The following is a 16,438-nucleotide window of genomic DNA, read 5'->3' as shown; positions in this document are numbered from 1 at the left end:
TTCATAAAATAGACTCTATGTAATATATAATGGTGCACAAAATACTGATGCTAGTTTTTTTTTTTATCCTGCTCATTCATGGGCTCTCCGATTATTTTAGGAGTACAATACAAAACACATGAAGTGAAACTAAACAAATCGAACCTGCATTATGACAAGCGTAGTGTGTCATCTGGTACCAATGTACAGAAGTTCTTGATTTTCAGTATCTTACCATTTTGGGTCAAGCCTTAAAACCTTGCTTTTACCCATATCAAGCCTCTGTCTGCATAAAGGAGAGAAAGTAATGTCTGATGCGCCAAGCCTTTGTTTAATGTATAGCGCCTTGGCTTCTCAAACCTTTTGGGTCTCAAGTGCCTCACACTTTTTATGACCAAGTTCGGGCTTGTATAATACGAGGAGAGAAAATAGAATACATACAAGTTGTATGGATGGGAGGTTCAAGACTTGAGAAATATCTGTTCTCTCCTACAGCAACCGGGAGTCCAGGACAATATTGTTCCTCAGAGTGATTGCATAAGTAATTAGTTACTCAAGGACAATTGGACAAACGACCTCTATGAGCTTCTTTGAGTTGTGCCATGAAGCAAACGGAGGAAATAGATCATCTCAGTGTGCCAACACCATAACAGTAAGACCGGGGTAAAAAAAACAGAGAGAAAATGAAAGACATTCAGAATTAAACTAATTACCTGCAATAGTCTAAGTTGTGATGAGATTTGCTAAAGGACCTCGCGTGTATAGGCTCAATGTCTATTATGCTGCTTCGCATTGTTGAATCCTTCCGGTACCAGAGTACCAGACCATCACGGCTCACCTTTAATCACTAAGGTCAGGGAATCACACTCTTGGAGGTCTTTTCAAAGGCTGTAGAACACCTAGGAATCACATTGTAATTTGTAAAGAGCCGCAACGCAACTAATACAGTTGATTCAGTTTAGTTGCAATGTTGTTCATACTATTTATTACAGTAGTCTGTAACATCTTATAAGGAGTAGCATATTTGATATTGCTGCATTGAACAAATGACCACAAAGTGAAACCTCGATATTTCTTACAGTAATCAACACTCTTAGTAATTAGTATATGAAGCAATGTCGACGAATCATGTTGGCCAAATAACCTTTTTCCGCTATATACAAAATGGTACAAATAATTATCTGCCTGCCTAAAAGTACAAATAATCAGAAAAAAGCCAGGCAAAGTATGAAGCAACAGAGAAGGAAGATTGAAACCCTATTTAAGGACTTGTGAACTTGCATTTCTTGCCTTCTTAACCTTGGATTACTGCCCCCTACTACATTATATGAATTTGGAAATGTATGCAAGCTCTGTGAGTCGCCAAACACCCTTGCATAGACCATCTCCCCGAACATACCATCAACAGCGGGTTGAAAGACATTTGCAATTCTATCATTCCTTTGGTTGAGTAATGAAGGGGAAGAAATTGGTTCTTCAGACCCAAGATAGCCTGTAGCATAGGGTCGTTGATAAGGATTTCGGTATGGGAGAAGCTGGTGATTGGGGTGTTCAGCTGCATTTAGCAGTGCACGGGTCCCACAAGCTGGTGGTCTTGGAGGTATGCCCATATCCCGGGAACAGGCCTTAGCCTCTAGCTCAGGGTTGCTCAGGGATTGACCTCGGCCATATAGAGGAACCACGGTTGTGTGAGAGATTTCGGCCTTGCAAACTGGGCATTGTGGATACTCATCTGATGAAAGAGAGGCACTCTGAACATGAAACCACTTGTAAATACAAGGCCAACAGTATAGGTGCCCACATAAGGTGACTACAGGCTCATTAGCAAAATCCAAGCAGATATTGCAGTCAAAAGAGCCATTGAGATTTTCGGCTTCTTTTGGTGCAGCTGGGATAGATTTCCATTTCTGATCATACCGCATTTCGACTTCCATGGATTAAACAGTCTATAAGCTATATCCCTGAAGGAAATAACAGTGGCTACATGAGTTAAAATGACTATTTATTTATCATCAATGTAAAAATTAGTTTGCACATTCACAATTACGAAAAAATGATAGAAATGTTAGATGAAGATGGTAGAATATTAGAAATAAACTACATGCATTAGCATATGGATATAACATGCTTCAATCAATTATGCAGCAAAATTCGGATATATAATAACATCAAAGGGCCCATAGCATAGCTGGATCATGTTCAAGGAGGCTAAAAGCCTAATATAGCTCATCCAAAGATCCAAAGAAGATAAAATTTAAAGTATCAGATATTTAATTATGTGTTTAAATATAGAACTAATTCCAGGGACCACTGTCCCAATCATGCTGGTGGATGGATAAGAATGAGTTTATTTAGCTCTCCTCTCACGCTACAGATCCTAAAATTAGCAACTCCCACAAAAGACAACTGACATGATATTCCAGCCTTCCTGGGGTTTTTAATTAACGGGATATGAATAATCCGAAATTTTTAGTTTTGTTCTTTCATTAATCCACCCTTGAAATATTTCAAAAGAGATCTTATTCTAGGGATCACATTCTCATAATAATCTCAAGTAATGTCAAATTATAAAAGTTCATATTATCTATGATTATATTTCGAGAAGCAACTTGCCTATGTTACCTCAAGTTTTGTCCTGTGAAAAAATTAATGGAGAAAGGAGCTTATGAAACTTAAAAATAACCTTTCTTAGAAGGAAGAACAACGCACCCATTACAATCTACAACAACCCTATTACAAATGAAAGACATTCATGACAATAATAGAGAGCAAATGACATAAAGGTTGCACATTTCCAGACAAAGATCTTATAATTATCTCAGTTTATTCTTTAGTAGAATCTAGCTTAGTTCTTCTTCAACCCTTTATATACCCTCAAATCATGTGCCTACTGCCCAGCAATCAACAATCGAAAATGGAATACAACAACCCTTTTCCCTGAACAGCTACATGAAGATATATGATATTCCCAGTAATCTGACTCATTGAATAAATTGTAGGGATAGTTCAAAGAACAAACAGATAAGGACAGCCACCTCTATTGATGTCATGGTTTGTGCATAAATCTAATCAACATAATTGTAGACAATGAATATGGGCACGGTGGTTTACCCCATACAGAATTATTTTTTTTTGTACGGGTGGTTTGAGTAAACAATATAATTTGTGTAAACAATAAAATTTATGTAACCAAATGTCTACCAATGCCTCAAAACTACCACCAATCTGAGATTCCTAGTTGTATGGATATTCGCTCGTGTGAAGCATTGTAATTAGAAGCCACATTACGGAGATGATTAACAAAACGGATTATAACACTACGACAACAAATAGCAAGGCCAAAAGTGACTAGGGAATTTCAAAACTAGACATTCAATGCTGGACTGCTGGTACATGAACAATTGAACATCACTAGAAATATTCTAATCATTTGACTAAATTGCTTGGGACCTCCAAATGAATTTTCCTAATCCCCTGTAGAAATTCAATACATCTAGCATTTTCATATATATGGACCAAAATAGATAAATGCACCCACTAATACACATTAAAATACAAATTATGTCAAGTCAATATCCAAACTGATTAGAAAATAAATCAATCCATCACTCTCGAAAAATATAATATTTCTCTTAACCTTCTAGACGGTACATTAGACAAACTTAGCATTATTAATTAGAATTATCAATCGCAATTTGTTGAACTCGTGAGTTGTGACATAAAACTATTTAACCTTCTGAAGAAACGAACAGCCAGTTCCTTCATCACCTAGCTTAATCTCCAAAATATTCCATTATTCTACATATAAATCCAAGTCATCCAACTTCAAACTTCCCATAGCCCTATTATATTAGGAGAACAATAACATATTAACCAACCTTTTTCTTTTTGACGGGAACATATTAACCAACTTAGATAATATTCTCTTCATCTGAATTTGGCTCACAAAAATTGATTTTGGCAAAAGCTAACGAACGCCCCAAATGCTGGATAAGGTAATTAAAAGTAGAATTATTAAATTAAAGTAAAATCAATGGGTGATTTTGGCTTGCATTTCTAAATTAATAGGGTAACACTTTAAAAAATATCTTGATCTAACGCTCCATTAGCAAGATCTTTACTAAAATATAAATAGAAATTATTCAAACAAATCTCATATGATATATCAGATTGTCATTGATAAAGGCGTCATACCCATAAGATTGGGTATTTCTTCGCTCCAATTTTATGTTTTAAAAAAATAGTAAACAAAAATAGATTCAAAATTAGAGCTAAAGGCAATTAACAGGCACTCAATCACGATTAATTAAATTAGCAACCAAAAAAAAAAGCCATGAATTCTGAAATTAGTACTGATTTAATGTCAAGCAAGAATAAAACAAGGAGAAAGTAAAAGTAGGAGAGAGAAAGAGAGAAGAAATACCAGAAAAGAGCAGAGCAGAGCAGCAAATTGTACAAAGAAGAGAAGGAAAGAGGGTAAAAGTCGAAGAATGGAGGAAGGAAAAGTAGGAGAGAGAAAGGGGAAGATATAGAGAATGTGAATAGGAGAGAGAAAAGAAGAAGGAGACGTTTAGAATTGAAAGTAAGCTGGCAATTGTCGTTGTAACTTTGTAATTTGTGTGGGTTTTATCAATACTCAATAGGGATAGTGAGCAGCATTGAGCAGGTAGATTTTTAAATTAGTATTAAGTGCGTCTTTTAAGATTGTGGGGACTCAGGAGAAAGACGTGGCTACACGACTACACGCACCATGCTAACTCTTTTGCGTTTCGTTTTCTGGGTAACAACTACGGAGTAACAAGAAATTACCCCCCTTAGGGTGTCAATTCGGTTAAACAGTTCGGGTTTGGGTTGGGTTCATCAGTTTCGGTTTATAACGGGTTGAAATAATAAGTGGGTCGGTTTGGGTCGGTTTTGAAAATTATCGGGTCAGTTCGGTTTTTTTTTTAATCGCAGTTTCTATTCGGATCGGGTCCTTATCGGGTCAGGTTCTAGTCGGTTCGGGTCATAATCAATTTGGGTTGAACCGGGTCGGTTTGAAAACGGGTTTAGCCCGTTTAATGTGGGTTTCGGTTAAAAACAGTTCGGGTCTTAATCAGGACGGGTCGTAATTAGTTCGGGTCATAATTAGTTTGGGTTTAACTGGGTCGGTTTGAAAATGGGTTTCGGTTCAAAAAAGATCGGGTGAAATTGGGTCCAATCATTATCGTTTCAGTCTATAATCGGTTTAGAGTGAACTTGGTTGGTTTGAAAACGAGTTTACCCGATTTGAAGCGGGTTTCTAATCAATCATATCGGGTTAGAATTGAGTCGGATGATAATCGAGTCGAATTAGTCAGATAACGGGTAAGAAAGTGTCATGTTATAATCAAGTCAAGTCATAAATAAGTTGGGTTTATCGAGTAGTGGGTTGAAACAGATTAGATCATAAACATATTGGGTAACAGGTTGTAAATGACTCAGTCATAACGGTTTACGGGTTTTAAACGGTTTGGTCACAACGGGTTACGGGTCGTTAACGGTTCGGTCACAACGGGTTACGGATTATAACCGGTTCGGTCACAATGGGTTACGGGTTGGAACGATTTAGGTTTATCGGATTTTTATCGGGTTTTAACGGTTTTCTGTTTTAAACGGGTCGGGTTACTATCGGGTTTAAACGTAATCAGTTTGGGTTGCTTTCAGTTTCGGGTTGTAACGGTTTGGCTTGATAACGGGTCGAGTTAGTAACGGTTCGCACAAATTCGGTTCAGTTCAGTTTTGGGTTTGAAAAAATTGGGTCGGGTCAGTTTTCGGTTTCCAAAAAACGGGTTTTAAACAGTTCAGTTCCTTTTCGGATCGGTTCGAAACAGTCGGGTTTAACGGTTCAGGTTAGAAACTAACAGCTCTGCCCCCCACCGTTCAGTTTTCGATTTGGATTTAATTAAATCCGATCCAATCCGAAATATAATTTGGTTTTCAATTTTTCAATCTTCAATTCGATTCGATTTGAATTTCTCTCTCAACCCAATCCGATCCAATCTGAATTAAAATTCAGTTATTTGGATCCGATCCGAAAATCCGAATTATAATATAACACAAAGTTTCATATACGGCTGGCTGCGGCCAGCCATATATTTTTTTTTTTTAAAAAAAATTCTTCTCTCTCCTCTTTTCTTCTTCCATCTTTTACAACATTTTTTCTTTTTCCCCCAATTTTATTTCTCTCTCCTCTGTTCTTCTTCCATCTTCTAGTCTTCTACAACATTTTCCTTTTCCCCCCAATTTTATTACTCTCTCCTCTTTTTTCTTTAAACTTTATTAATGGTGTCATCTTCTTAGCCCAAATTTCTTCAAACTTCATTAATGGTTTACTTTTGGAAATTTATGTTCCACGACTTTTATGTTGAATTCAAGCGTATTTGCTGAAGATTTTGATTATATAACTTGTAAGTTGTTAAATTTTATTACTTAATTTTTTGTTTAATTGAAGAACGAAAAACAAATTGTTTTCGTGTATAGTGGTGGTTTCATGGGTGGGTAGTGGTGGTTTCGTGGATGGGTGGTGGTGGTTTCATGGTTTTAGGTTCTAGATTTGGTTTCGTTGGTGGTTTAGGTTGGTAGTGGTTCGTTGGTGGTGGTTGTTGGTGGTGGGTAAGGGGTTACTAGGTCCAGTCAGGGGTTACTAGGTCCAGTCAGGGGTTACTAGGTCGGCGGTCAGGGGTTACTTGGGGTTACTAGGTCGGTTAGGGGTTACTTGGGATTACTAGGTCAGGGGTTACTAGGTCGGCGGTCAGGGGTTACTTGGGGTTACTAGGTCGGTTAGGGGTTACTTGGGGTTACTAGGTCAGGGGTTACTAGGTCGGCGGTCAGGGGTTACTTGGGGTTACTAGGTCGGTTAGGGGTTACTTGGGGTTACTAGGTCAGGGGTTACTAGGTCGGCGGTCAGGGGTTACTTGGGGTTACTAGGTCGGTTAGGGGTTACTTGGGGTTACTAGGTCAGGGGTTACTAGGTCGGCGGTCAGGGGTTACTTGGGGTTACTAGCTAGTCGGGGGTTACTAGGGGTTACTAGGTCGGGGGTTACTTGGGGTTACTAGGTCAGGTAGGGGTTACTAGGTCGGGGGTTACTTGGGGTTACTAGGTCAGTTAGGGGTTACTAGATCAGGGGTTACTAGGTCAGGGGTTACTAGGTCAGTCAAGGTTTACTTGGCCAAGGGTTACTAAGTCAATCAGGGGTTACTTTTGTCTTGGGGTTACTTTGTCATTTGGTGATTTGGTACCCTGCCGCATGGTGCGGCCAGCCGCACCAGAAACGCACTGATAATACAATGTATTTTTTAGCGCCTAATACAATTATAAAAATAAAGTTTTAATATAATTACAAGTCTTCAAAATCATTATTAAAAATAAATAGTTCATTATTTTAGCCTTCGCCTGGCTCAAACCCGCCCCATCCCCGCCTAATAATCCTCCATGCAATGGTCAATTTGTGGTAGTAGTGGCCGGATGATGGTGTTGGTGGTCGTGTAATGGTCATGCAGTAGTTAGAAGGTGGTCCCGGTGGTAGTTAAGTGGGGTCGTGGGGATAGAGGAGTGCTTAAGAATTTACCCAAAAAAAAAACAAAAACCACCCTTAGCATAAACAAATTTTGTTTACTCGTATATAGGATATTAACTTGTATTTATACCTTGCGATGTTATCATCCATTGATTTTTTTTTTAAACTTGTTAACCTAATAGTAAGGATGAAACCTTTTAATTTTGATGTTGGGAGTTTAGTCGTTACATAGGGCATTTGGAGGTTCAAACTTTTTCTATCCTTCCTAGTTCCCACTCTCAAAGTGTGTAAGACAATTTTTCTTACCTATCCAAAAAAAAAAAAAAAAAAAAAAAAAAAGTTAGTGAACTTTTTCATTATCTGTGTTTTCACAAAGTATTGGGTGCGGCAATGTTTCGTGCGTCAATACCTTCTCTTTCTTAAACATAATCCGCTAGACTAACGAAATATTTGGTTAATCTGGACTGACGCAATACCTTCTCTTGTTTTTTTCTCAAAGAACTCAAAGTGTAAAGAAAATCTTTCAAATATGCAATATCACATTATTGAAGAATTTTTTCTTTTTTTTTTTTTTGAAAAATTATTGAAGACTATATGCAGTCAGTTTAATTTACCCACTTAAACTTGCAAAACTTGTGAATTTCCTGTTAACTATATCTGATATTTGAAATTCTTATACAAGTACTTAAATGGATCACTTTATCTAGTTATTACGAGTGTTAAATACTACTAATCTAATATTATGAATTGGTCTTTATTAGTCTTTATTTCAAGCACTAATGTTAAATCAATACAATCTTCCCACCTAATCTTGCTTAATTGCCACACAATAAAGCAAAACAACATACGGAGTATAATTTAAAAATAGATTGCAAAGGAATAAACACTACATCAGTACGGAGTACTAATTTAAATTACTTCTACTCCTCCGTAATGTAATCCATTAAGGCATTATTACTCCGTAATATTTTAAATTAATAGCTAATTAATTATTAATTAAGCTATTAGTCAACCATATTATTGTTGACTTCATCTATATAACAACGGACCACCCAAGTAAGTGAACATGATTAATAGAGACAGACACCAATAACTTAGCAAATGGTCAAAAAAAACCCACATGCCTCAACTAATGCAGGTCGGTTTGTCATGTGCAATGAGGTCGAGCTAAGATCTAATTACGTATTATTATTATTCCAATATTACTTAACTTTTGTACAGACGTACAGTACCTTTTTTTTACGTTATCATCAGCTTACTTACTGCATTACTGTAGAATTAAACTCAAAAAATAATTAGTTGCTTAAACGTCTTTTATTCATTATTATTTTTTTTGACAAGTTATTAATTCAGTGTTTACAAGTTATTATTTTAATTACTTGAGTGTACGTGAGTTGAACGTTTTCAGTCTCTTGACAGATGCATTAACTAACTGACAAAACTAATTTAGCAAGTGAATCGATTCATTAGTATCTTATTTCTTTGTTTACTTGATGGATTTTTGTACGGATCAGAGTAGATTAGAACCATTGTGAATAAAGTGATGGAGGTGTTAAAAACTAATCTGACTAATCCGATACGAAATTAACCCAAACAAATTTATTATTTTATTTTATTTTTTTTTAATTTTGTTTAACATCGGAAAAAGCATTATATTAATCATAAAACAAGTTACACACTAATACATTAGGGGTAGGACCATACAATCTCTATTAGGAAACCAAATATTTTCGGAGGAGCACGACGCTCTTCTCTTAGAGCCACTCATCCTGCAAAACAAGGAGTTAGTAATATCGGAGGGAGATTTACTTTTTAGACAAGTAGTTTTCTTTTTTTACTATGGAACGGCGAGAGGAGCCAAATATCTTTGACATCTGAGAGGGGCGCGTATTGGTGTTCGCAGTAGACTTCAATTGGGAAAGGACTGGTTCATCTGGAAGAGGCATCAACGTACTTTCACATGACGATGGATGAGGGGCCATATCTATGGTCAGATCTTCATGCGTTGAGATTGGAGTTGTTTCACACCTATCATGCCCTTCAAAAGGGGGGTGACTAATCTCCATTGGTGTAGAAACTTCTTGAGTTTCAACACAATCCATTTTTTGTGGAGGATTAAGTACTCGAATGCTAATATAATTATTTATGGAAGAGCTATAGTAAAGTAGTGTTCGTCCCTTGGAAACTACCCCCACACATTTTCGGGGTGAGATGTAGATAGGAATCAATTTGTTTTCAGTTTGAAAACCAATAACCTGACCCTGTAAGATTTGATTTTTTTTCTTCCGAAGTTGAATTCAGAACAGAATTGATATCAATAACGTTGGGTCTTTCATCTTGATCGGAGGGGTTGACCTTACCCTCTGACTCTACATATTTGCCAACAACATTCTTTTCCACTTTGGTGTCATCTTGTACACCAACACATCTACGAACACAACCATTTTCATAACCATCCTCTTCCTTCCTTTTCCCCTTCTTTCCTAACTTTCTTTTTTCTTCTTCCTCCTCATATTGAACATAGTCTCTAAACCTCTCATCCTCTGTTGTAACCACAAGTGCATCATCAACAAAATTCTGAGACCAACCCAATCTAGAGGTCACCTCCTTGAATTTTTGTTGAAACTCTTTATTGTGGGGATCAATCTTAATTGCTTGTGAAAGATCCATGAAAGCTAAATCGGGTTTGTTTAGCTCTAAAGCTGCTACCGCTCTTCTAAAGTAAGCTTTCACATTTGAGGTATCATAACACAAAACAGCCGAACACAATTGACCCACCTTGTCAAAGCTTCTCTCTTTGACATAACATGCACCTAAGTTCAAGTTAAGAGAGACAGCAAGGCTCGAAAAAACTGATTCGTTTTCATCATTACAAACCAGAACAAAAGACAAGATCTTGAGTGCAAAAGTGTATTTTGCAATGGCTAAAACTATACTACTCTGCTTGTACAACTGGTTACCCTCATCTTTCAAACAACTAACAAGTTTCAGAATATACCACCTGGATTCTCCAATTCTCCAACTATATTCTCTAACTTATGAGAAGAGAAATCCTCTTCTTCAAAATGAGCAAAACACAAGTCCCCCCTAAGTTCTTCAAAACCATTCATAATACTTAATACTAGTAGATCGAACTACAAAAGACAAACACTGAAAACTAGAAACCAAAAGTCATAAAGAACAAATTAGTTGCTTCCATAAACTGAACAAAATAAGGGGACAAAGCCCACCAACCTTCTTGAAAGGACGAAACAGCAAAACTAACAAAGCTGAAAACTTCCCATGAGGTTGACTAACCAAGGGACCCTTTGTAAGAGGGCAATAAAGCCGATGGAGGTTTGGCCGGCAGAGTTGGAAGCCGTCGGAGGTCGGAAGCCTAACCTCGACAATGGGCGAGGATCTGAAATGGGGAAGAATCACCCAGGGAAGAATCGCCCACAAAGTACAGGGAGAATGAAGGGGGTACTCGCCGGAGGACCAGTCGCGGCGCCAGAACTCCGACGAGACCCTAAGTTTCCGGCAGTTGCTTGCTGATGCAATTACTGCTCCATTGAGGAATGAAGTGCTGAATGAATTGACTGTGAGCAACAACAATGAATCAGCTGCTGAGTCAGATGTTGAGTCAAGCAGAACAACAGAGGATCAGGGGAATGGAAAAAGTGATGATCAAGGAATGACAGCTCATAATGAGCAGAAGAATAATCAAGGGAATATGCCAGCTAGCCGTTAGAGGAGTACTATGATAGTCTGTCATTGTACTAACTATTTTGTCTTATTTCAATTTGTTATGAGTCATCCTGTAATCAAGGCTATAAAAGCCAAACAATGATGTAACAACTGGTATTATGTTTTATCAATGAAAATTCCCTTTGATCTTATCTCTCATTCTCTCTCTATAATCTCACTGCAATTTAATCATTCAATTACTACCTCAAACTGCCCTTCCTTCTAACTAGGCTAGTTATTAGGGGTGATTGAACCAGCCTCCATTCTGGTATTCTCATAATCAGGTCTGGAAAATTAGTAGATTGTATCATTGGTATTAGAGCAGCACCTTCCTTGGTCTGTCTTCCACCATGCCTATCACTAGGTCATCTTCGGATTCAGCTCAGTTGGGAAATACTGAGGTCAAGCAGCTGGAGCAAACTATGAAGCTCTTACTCCAGGAGCAGGGTAAGAAACTTGAATCTGCTTTTAGAAGTAACAGCAATAGCATTAATAAGAACTGTAAGTCTATATCTGAATTGAATGATCTGCTGTTGGGATTGTCTGTTCAAATAACTAAGCTAGTTGCTGATAATACTAATAAACCAGGGCCTGAAAACAGATCTATACATGATCCAGAATCTGAACCCCCACCTAAATAATCTCACTATTCTGCTAGACTAACTAAGGTAGAATTCCCTAAGTTTAATGGAACAAACTTGAAATCTTGGGTATTTAAGTGTAATCAGTTCTTTGAACTTGATTATATCAAGGACCCTGACAGGGTTAAACTTGCTGCTATTCACCTGGAGGATAAGGCCCTTCTTTGGCATCAAACTTATTCCCAGAGAAAGCACCAGGTATTACCCAACTGGGAAGGTTATATTAAAGATATTACATCTCGATTTGGAGATTTATTTGATGACCCTATGGCTGACCTGAAATCTCTCAAACAGACTGGTAGTGTTCAAGAGTATCATGATGCTTTTGATGCCCTGGCTAGCAGGCTTAGTCTGTCTGAGCCCTACTTATTAAGCTGCTATTTAGCTGGGTTGGAAGAAGACATTCAGCTCTCAGTGAGGATGTTTAACCCCACCAATTTACAGCAAGCCCTATGCTTAGCTAAATTACAGGAAGTTGCTAATAGGGCAAAGAAACCAAAAACACCTATCAAGCAAGCACCTCTTTTACCTACCCCTAAACCAGCCACACAGCTCTTACCCTACAAACCCACCTTTCCCACAAATAATCCTACCCAACCTACCAGAACCCCAAAAACTTTTAACCCCAACCAATCTGCTAGAACACCAAATCCAAATAGAAGAACCTTAACCCCAGCTAAGTTCGATGAAAAGAGAGCTAAGAACCAGTGTTTCTGGTGTGATTAAAAGTATGAGGTGGGACACAAATGCAAGGGTAAAAGACCTCAGTTATACCATATTGAGGTGAAAGATTCAGAAGGAGAAGAGGATGATGGGACAGGAGAGGTGGAACAGGACAGCTCCCAGTGTGCTCATCTGTCTCTACAGGCTATAGATGGAATAGCATCTTTCCAAACCATGAGAATTGAGGGGAATCATGGCAAAAAGAAACTGCAATTGCTACTTGATAGTGGCAGTACACACAATTTCATTGATGCAAGTAAAGCTCTTAAGCTTGACTGCAAGGTTGAAAGCATAACACCTTTAGGGGTAAAGGTGGCTGATGGAAATGAGATCAATTGCCATCAGATCATCAAGGGGTTTACCTGGAAGATGCAAGGTACTGAATTTAAAGCTGATGTATTCTTGTTACCTCTGAGTGGGAGTGACTTGGTTCTGGGAATACAATGGTTTTCTCAGCTTGGTCCAGTCTTGTGGGATTTCTGTAACCTCACTATGGAATTCAAGTATGGTGGGAAGAAAATCAAATTGAGAGGGGCTAACCCAAAGAAATGGAGAGTAGTGCAACCAAAAAAACTCCAGAAAATTCTCACCAGTGAGGGTTCACTATCCATGATGCAACTCGTACCCAGTGAAGCTTCTATTTCACCCCAGCCTACCTCTGATAATAATATCAACTCCCATCCAAGTTTGACTGCTCTATTAGAGCAGTATGAGACTGTTTTCTCACCACCTCAGGAACTGCCACCAAGGAGAGAAGGGTTTGACCATGTCATACCTCTGAAAGAGGGCACTAGTGCTATTAATTTGAGAGCCTACAGATACCCTGCTCTATAGAAGAATGTAATTGAGGAAATGGTGCAGGAGTTACTTGAGCAAGGTGTGATCAGGCCAAGCAATAGCCCATTTGCAGCACCTGTTGTTTTGGTCAAAAATAAAGATGGAAGCTGGAGAATGTGTATAGATTACAGAGATTTAAACAAGGCAACAGTCAAGGACAGATTTCCTATACCTCTGATTGAAGAACTCTTAGATGAGTTATAGGGCACTTAGTACTTTTCTAAGATAGACCTCAAGTCTAGTTATCACCAGATCAGAATGCACCCCTCAGACATTCAGAAGACAGCTTTCAAGACTCATTTTGGGCACTTTGAATATCTAGTGATGCCATTTGGGCTCACTAATGCTCCCTCCACTTTTCAAGCCCTTATGAAATCTATTTTTAAACCCCTCCTCAGAAGGTGTGTATTAGTCTTTTTTGATGATATTCTGGTATACAGCCCCACTTGGGAGGCTCACTTGAGGGATCTCAATGCTACCCTAAACATCATGCAAGAGAACCAACTCCATGCCAACTTCAAAAAATGCTCATTTGGCCTCAGAGAATACACTATTTAGGGCATATCATTTCTCAGCAGGGAGTTGCAACTGATCCTGAGAAAGTGAGAGCTATGCTAGAGTGGCCTAGACCAAAGAATCTTAAACAACTAAGGGGATTCCTAGGTCTTACTGGGTATTATAGGAGGTTTATAAGAGACTATGGGAAGATATGCAAGCCTCTGACTTCATTGTTTGGCAAAGTTGGATTTTCTTGGAATGATGATGGTGATAATGCATTTAACCAGCTGAAGCAAGTTATAACCACTCCACCTGTATTAGCTATGCCAAATTTTGCTGAACATTTTATCATAGAAACAGATGCTTCTGGGAAGGGAATTGGAGTTGTGTTAATGCAAGGTGGACACCCCATTAGCTTCTTGAGAAAAGCTCTCTGTGAAAGACACGGCTTGCTTTCTGCATATGAGAGAGAACTGTTGGCAGTAGTATTTGCTGTGAGAAAGTGGCAACACTATTTAATGGCTAGACCTTTCACAATTAAGACTAACCAGCAGAGTCTTAAATATTTACTTGAACACAAACTAGCCACCCCTTTCTAACAAAAATGGTTGTCCAAGCTCACTGGTTTTGTTTACCAGGTTGAATACAAGTCAGGTGCAGAAAATAAAGTAGCAGATGCTCTCTCAAGGATACCTGAAGCTCAGATTAATGCCTTGTCTACCTCCAGTCTCAACTCTGACCTATTAGATCAGATTAAGCAAACCTGGGTTTCTGATGCAATTACTCAGAAATTAATTACAGAGTTGCAGGGCAACCTAGAATCTCACAGGCATTACACCTGGGACCAGCAATTGCTCAAAAGAAAAGGGAAGTTAGTGGTAGGACAAGATGGAGCTGTTCAGGGAAAAATTCTTGATTGGTTACATAACTCATCCCAAGGTGGCCATTCTGGTATTGAAGCCACTTATCAGAGAGTAAAATCAATTTTCTATTGGAAGGGCATGAAGGAGTGTATCAAACAGCACATTAAACAATGCACTGTTTGCCAGCAATGCAAATATGATGCTGCAGCTTACCCTGGGCTTTTACAGCCACTACCCTTACCAGAACAGATGTGGGAGGAAGTAACCATGGATTTTATTGAAGGGCTACCTAACTCTCATGGGAAGCAAGTCATCATGGTAGTGGTAGATAGATTGAGCAAGTAAGCTCACTTTATTGCTCTATCCCACCCCTTTTCTGCTTTAAAGGTTGCTCAGGCCTATCTAGATCATGTGTTCAAGCTACATGGCTTTCCCAAATCTATTATATCAGATAGATATAAGGTGTTCATCAGCCAGTTCTGGTCAGAATTCATCAAGCTCCAAGGGGTACAACACAAATTGTCTACCTCATACCACCCCCAGAAAGATGGGCAAACTGAGGTACTGAACAGGTGCTTGGAGTCTTATTTAAGGTGCATGTGTCTAGAGAAGCCTCAAGACTGGTCTAAATGGTTATCCCTTGCTGAGTTTTGGTACAACACTAACTATCACACCGCAGGAAGAGTGACTCCCTTTGAGATTCTTTATAATCAAGCTCCTCCCATTTACAGACCTTATTTGGCTAGATCCTGTGTGGTAGATGCTGTTGATAGGAGATTACAGCAGAGAAATGCAGCTATCTCAATGCTGAAAGACAACTTATCCAGAGCACAGAACAGAATGAAGCAGCTGGCTGACAAGCATAGATCTGAGAGGCTGTTTGCAGTTGGAGATTGGGTGTACCTAAAACTGCAGCCATACAGACAGACTTCTGTGCACAATCAAAGTAATGAAAAACTCTCACATAGATACTATGGCCCTTACCAGATTGTGAAGAGAGTGGGTGAGGTAGCTTACACTTTACTACTCCCTCCTTCTGCCAGAATCCACCCCACATTCCATGTTTCTCTTCTAAAAAAACATCATGGACCCACACCTGCTCAACCCAACCCACCTAACCTACCCAATCTCTATCCTGATCAAACTGCATCTAAAGTCCTGTAGCAGTGCTTGACAAAAGAAGTGTGAAAAGACAGAACCATGCAGTGGTCCAATGGTTAGTTCAATGGGATCAATGGCCTATAGAGGAGGCAACATGGGTGGATGCTGAGAAAATAAAGAAGGATTTTCCTACATTTAATCCTTGGGGTCAAGGATCCTTTAATGGAGGGAGTATTGATGCAATTACTGCTCCATTGAGGAATGAAGTGCTGAATGAATTGACTGTGAGCAACAACAATGAATCAGCTGCTGAGTCAGATGCTGAGTCAAGCAGAACAACAGAGGATCAGGGGAATGGAAAAAGTGATGATCAAGGAATGACAGCTCATAATGAGCAGAAGAATAATCAAGGGAATATGCCAGCTAGCCGTTAAAGGAGTACTATGATAGTCTGTCATTGTACTAACTATTTTGTCTTATTTCAATTTGTTATGAGTCATCCTGTAATCAAGGCTATAAAAGCCAAACAATG

General features: G+C 38.6%; 1 protein-coding gene across 1 annotated transcript; it reads right to left on the bottom strand.

Moving 5' to 3' along the window:
* Positions 1–1,017: 1,017 nt before the first annotated feature.
* LOC145636272 (E3 ubiquitin-protein ligase RMA1H1-like) lies at positions 1,018–4,577 on the bottom strand. Its single transcript, XM_081687784.1, has 2 exons — positions 4,403–4,577; positions 1,018–1,940 (listed from the first exon to the last, which is right to left on the bottom strand). The coding sequence occupies exon 2, from the start codon at positions 1,911–1,913 to the stop codon at positions 1,185–1,187; it is 729 nt and encodes a 242-aa protein (XP_081543910.1). The 5' UTR covers positions 1,914–1,940; positions 4,403–4,577; the 3' UTR covers positions 1,018–1,184.
* Between the last annotated feature and the right edge of the window lie 11,861 nt (positions 4,578–16,438).

The sequence above is a fragment of the Chenopodium album genome, chromosome 6 (assembly GCF_948465745.1).
Source record: "Chenopodium album chromosome 6, dcCheAlbu1.1, whole genome shotgun sequence".
Taxonomy (NCBI): Eukaryota; Viridiplantae; Streptophyta; class Magnoliopsida; order Caryophyllales; family Amaranthaceae; genus Chenopodium; species Chenopodium album.
This window is presented reverse-complemented; position numbering and strand designations above follow the sequence as displayed.

What these genes read in the sequence shown, in the direction of transcription:
- LOC145636272 (XM_081687784.1), bottom strand. Translation starts at nt 1,913, where the DNA reads ATGGAAGTCGAAATGCGGTATGATCAGAAATGGAAATCTATCCCAGCT.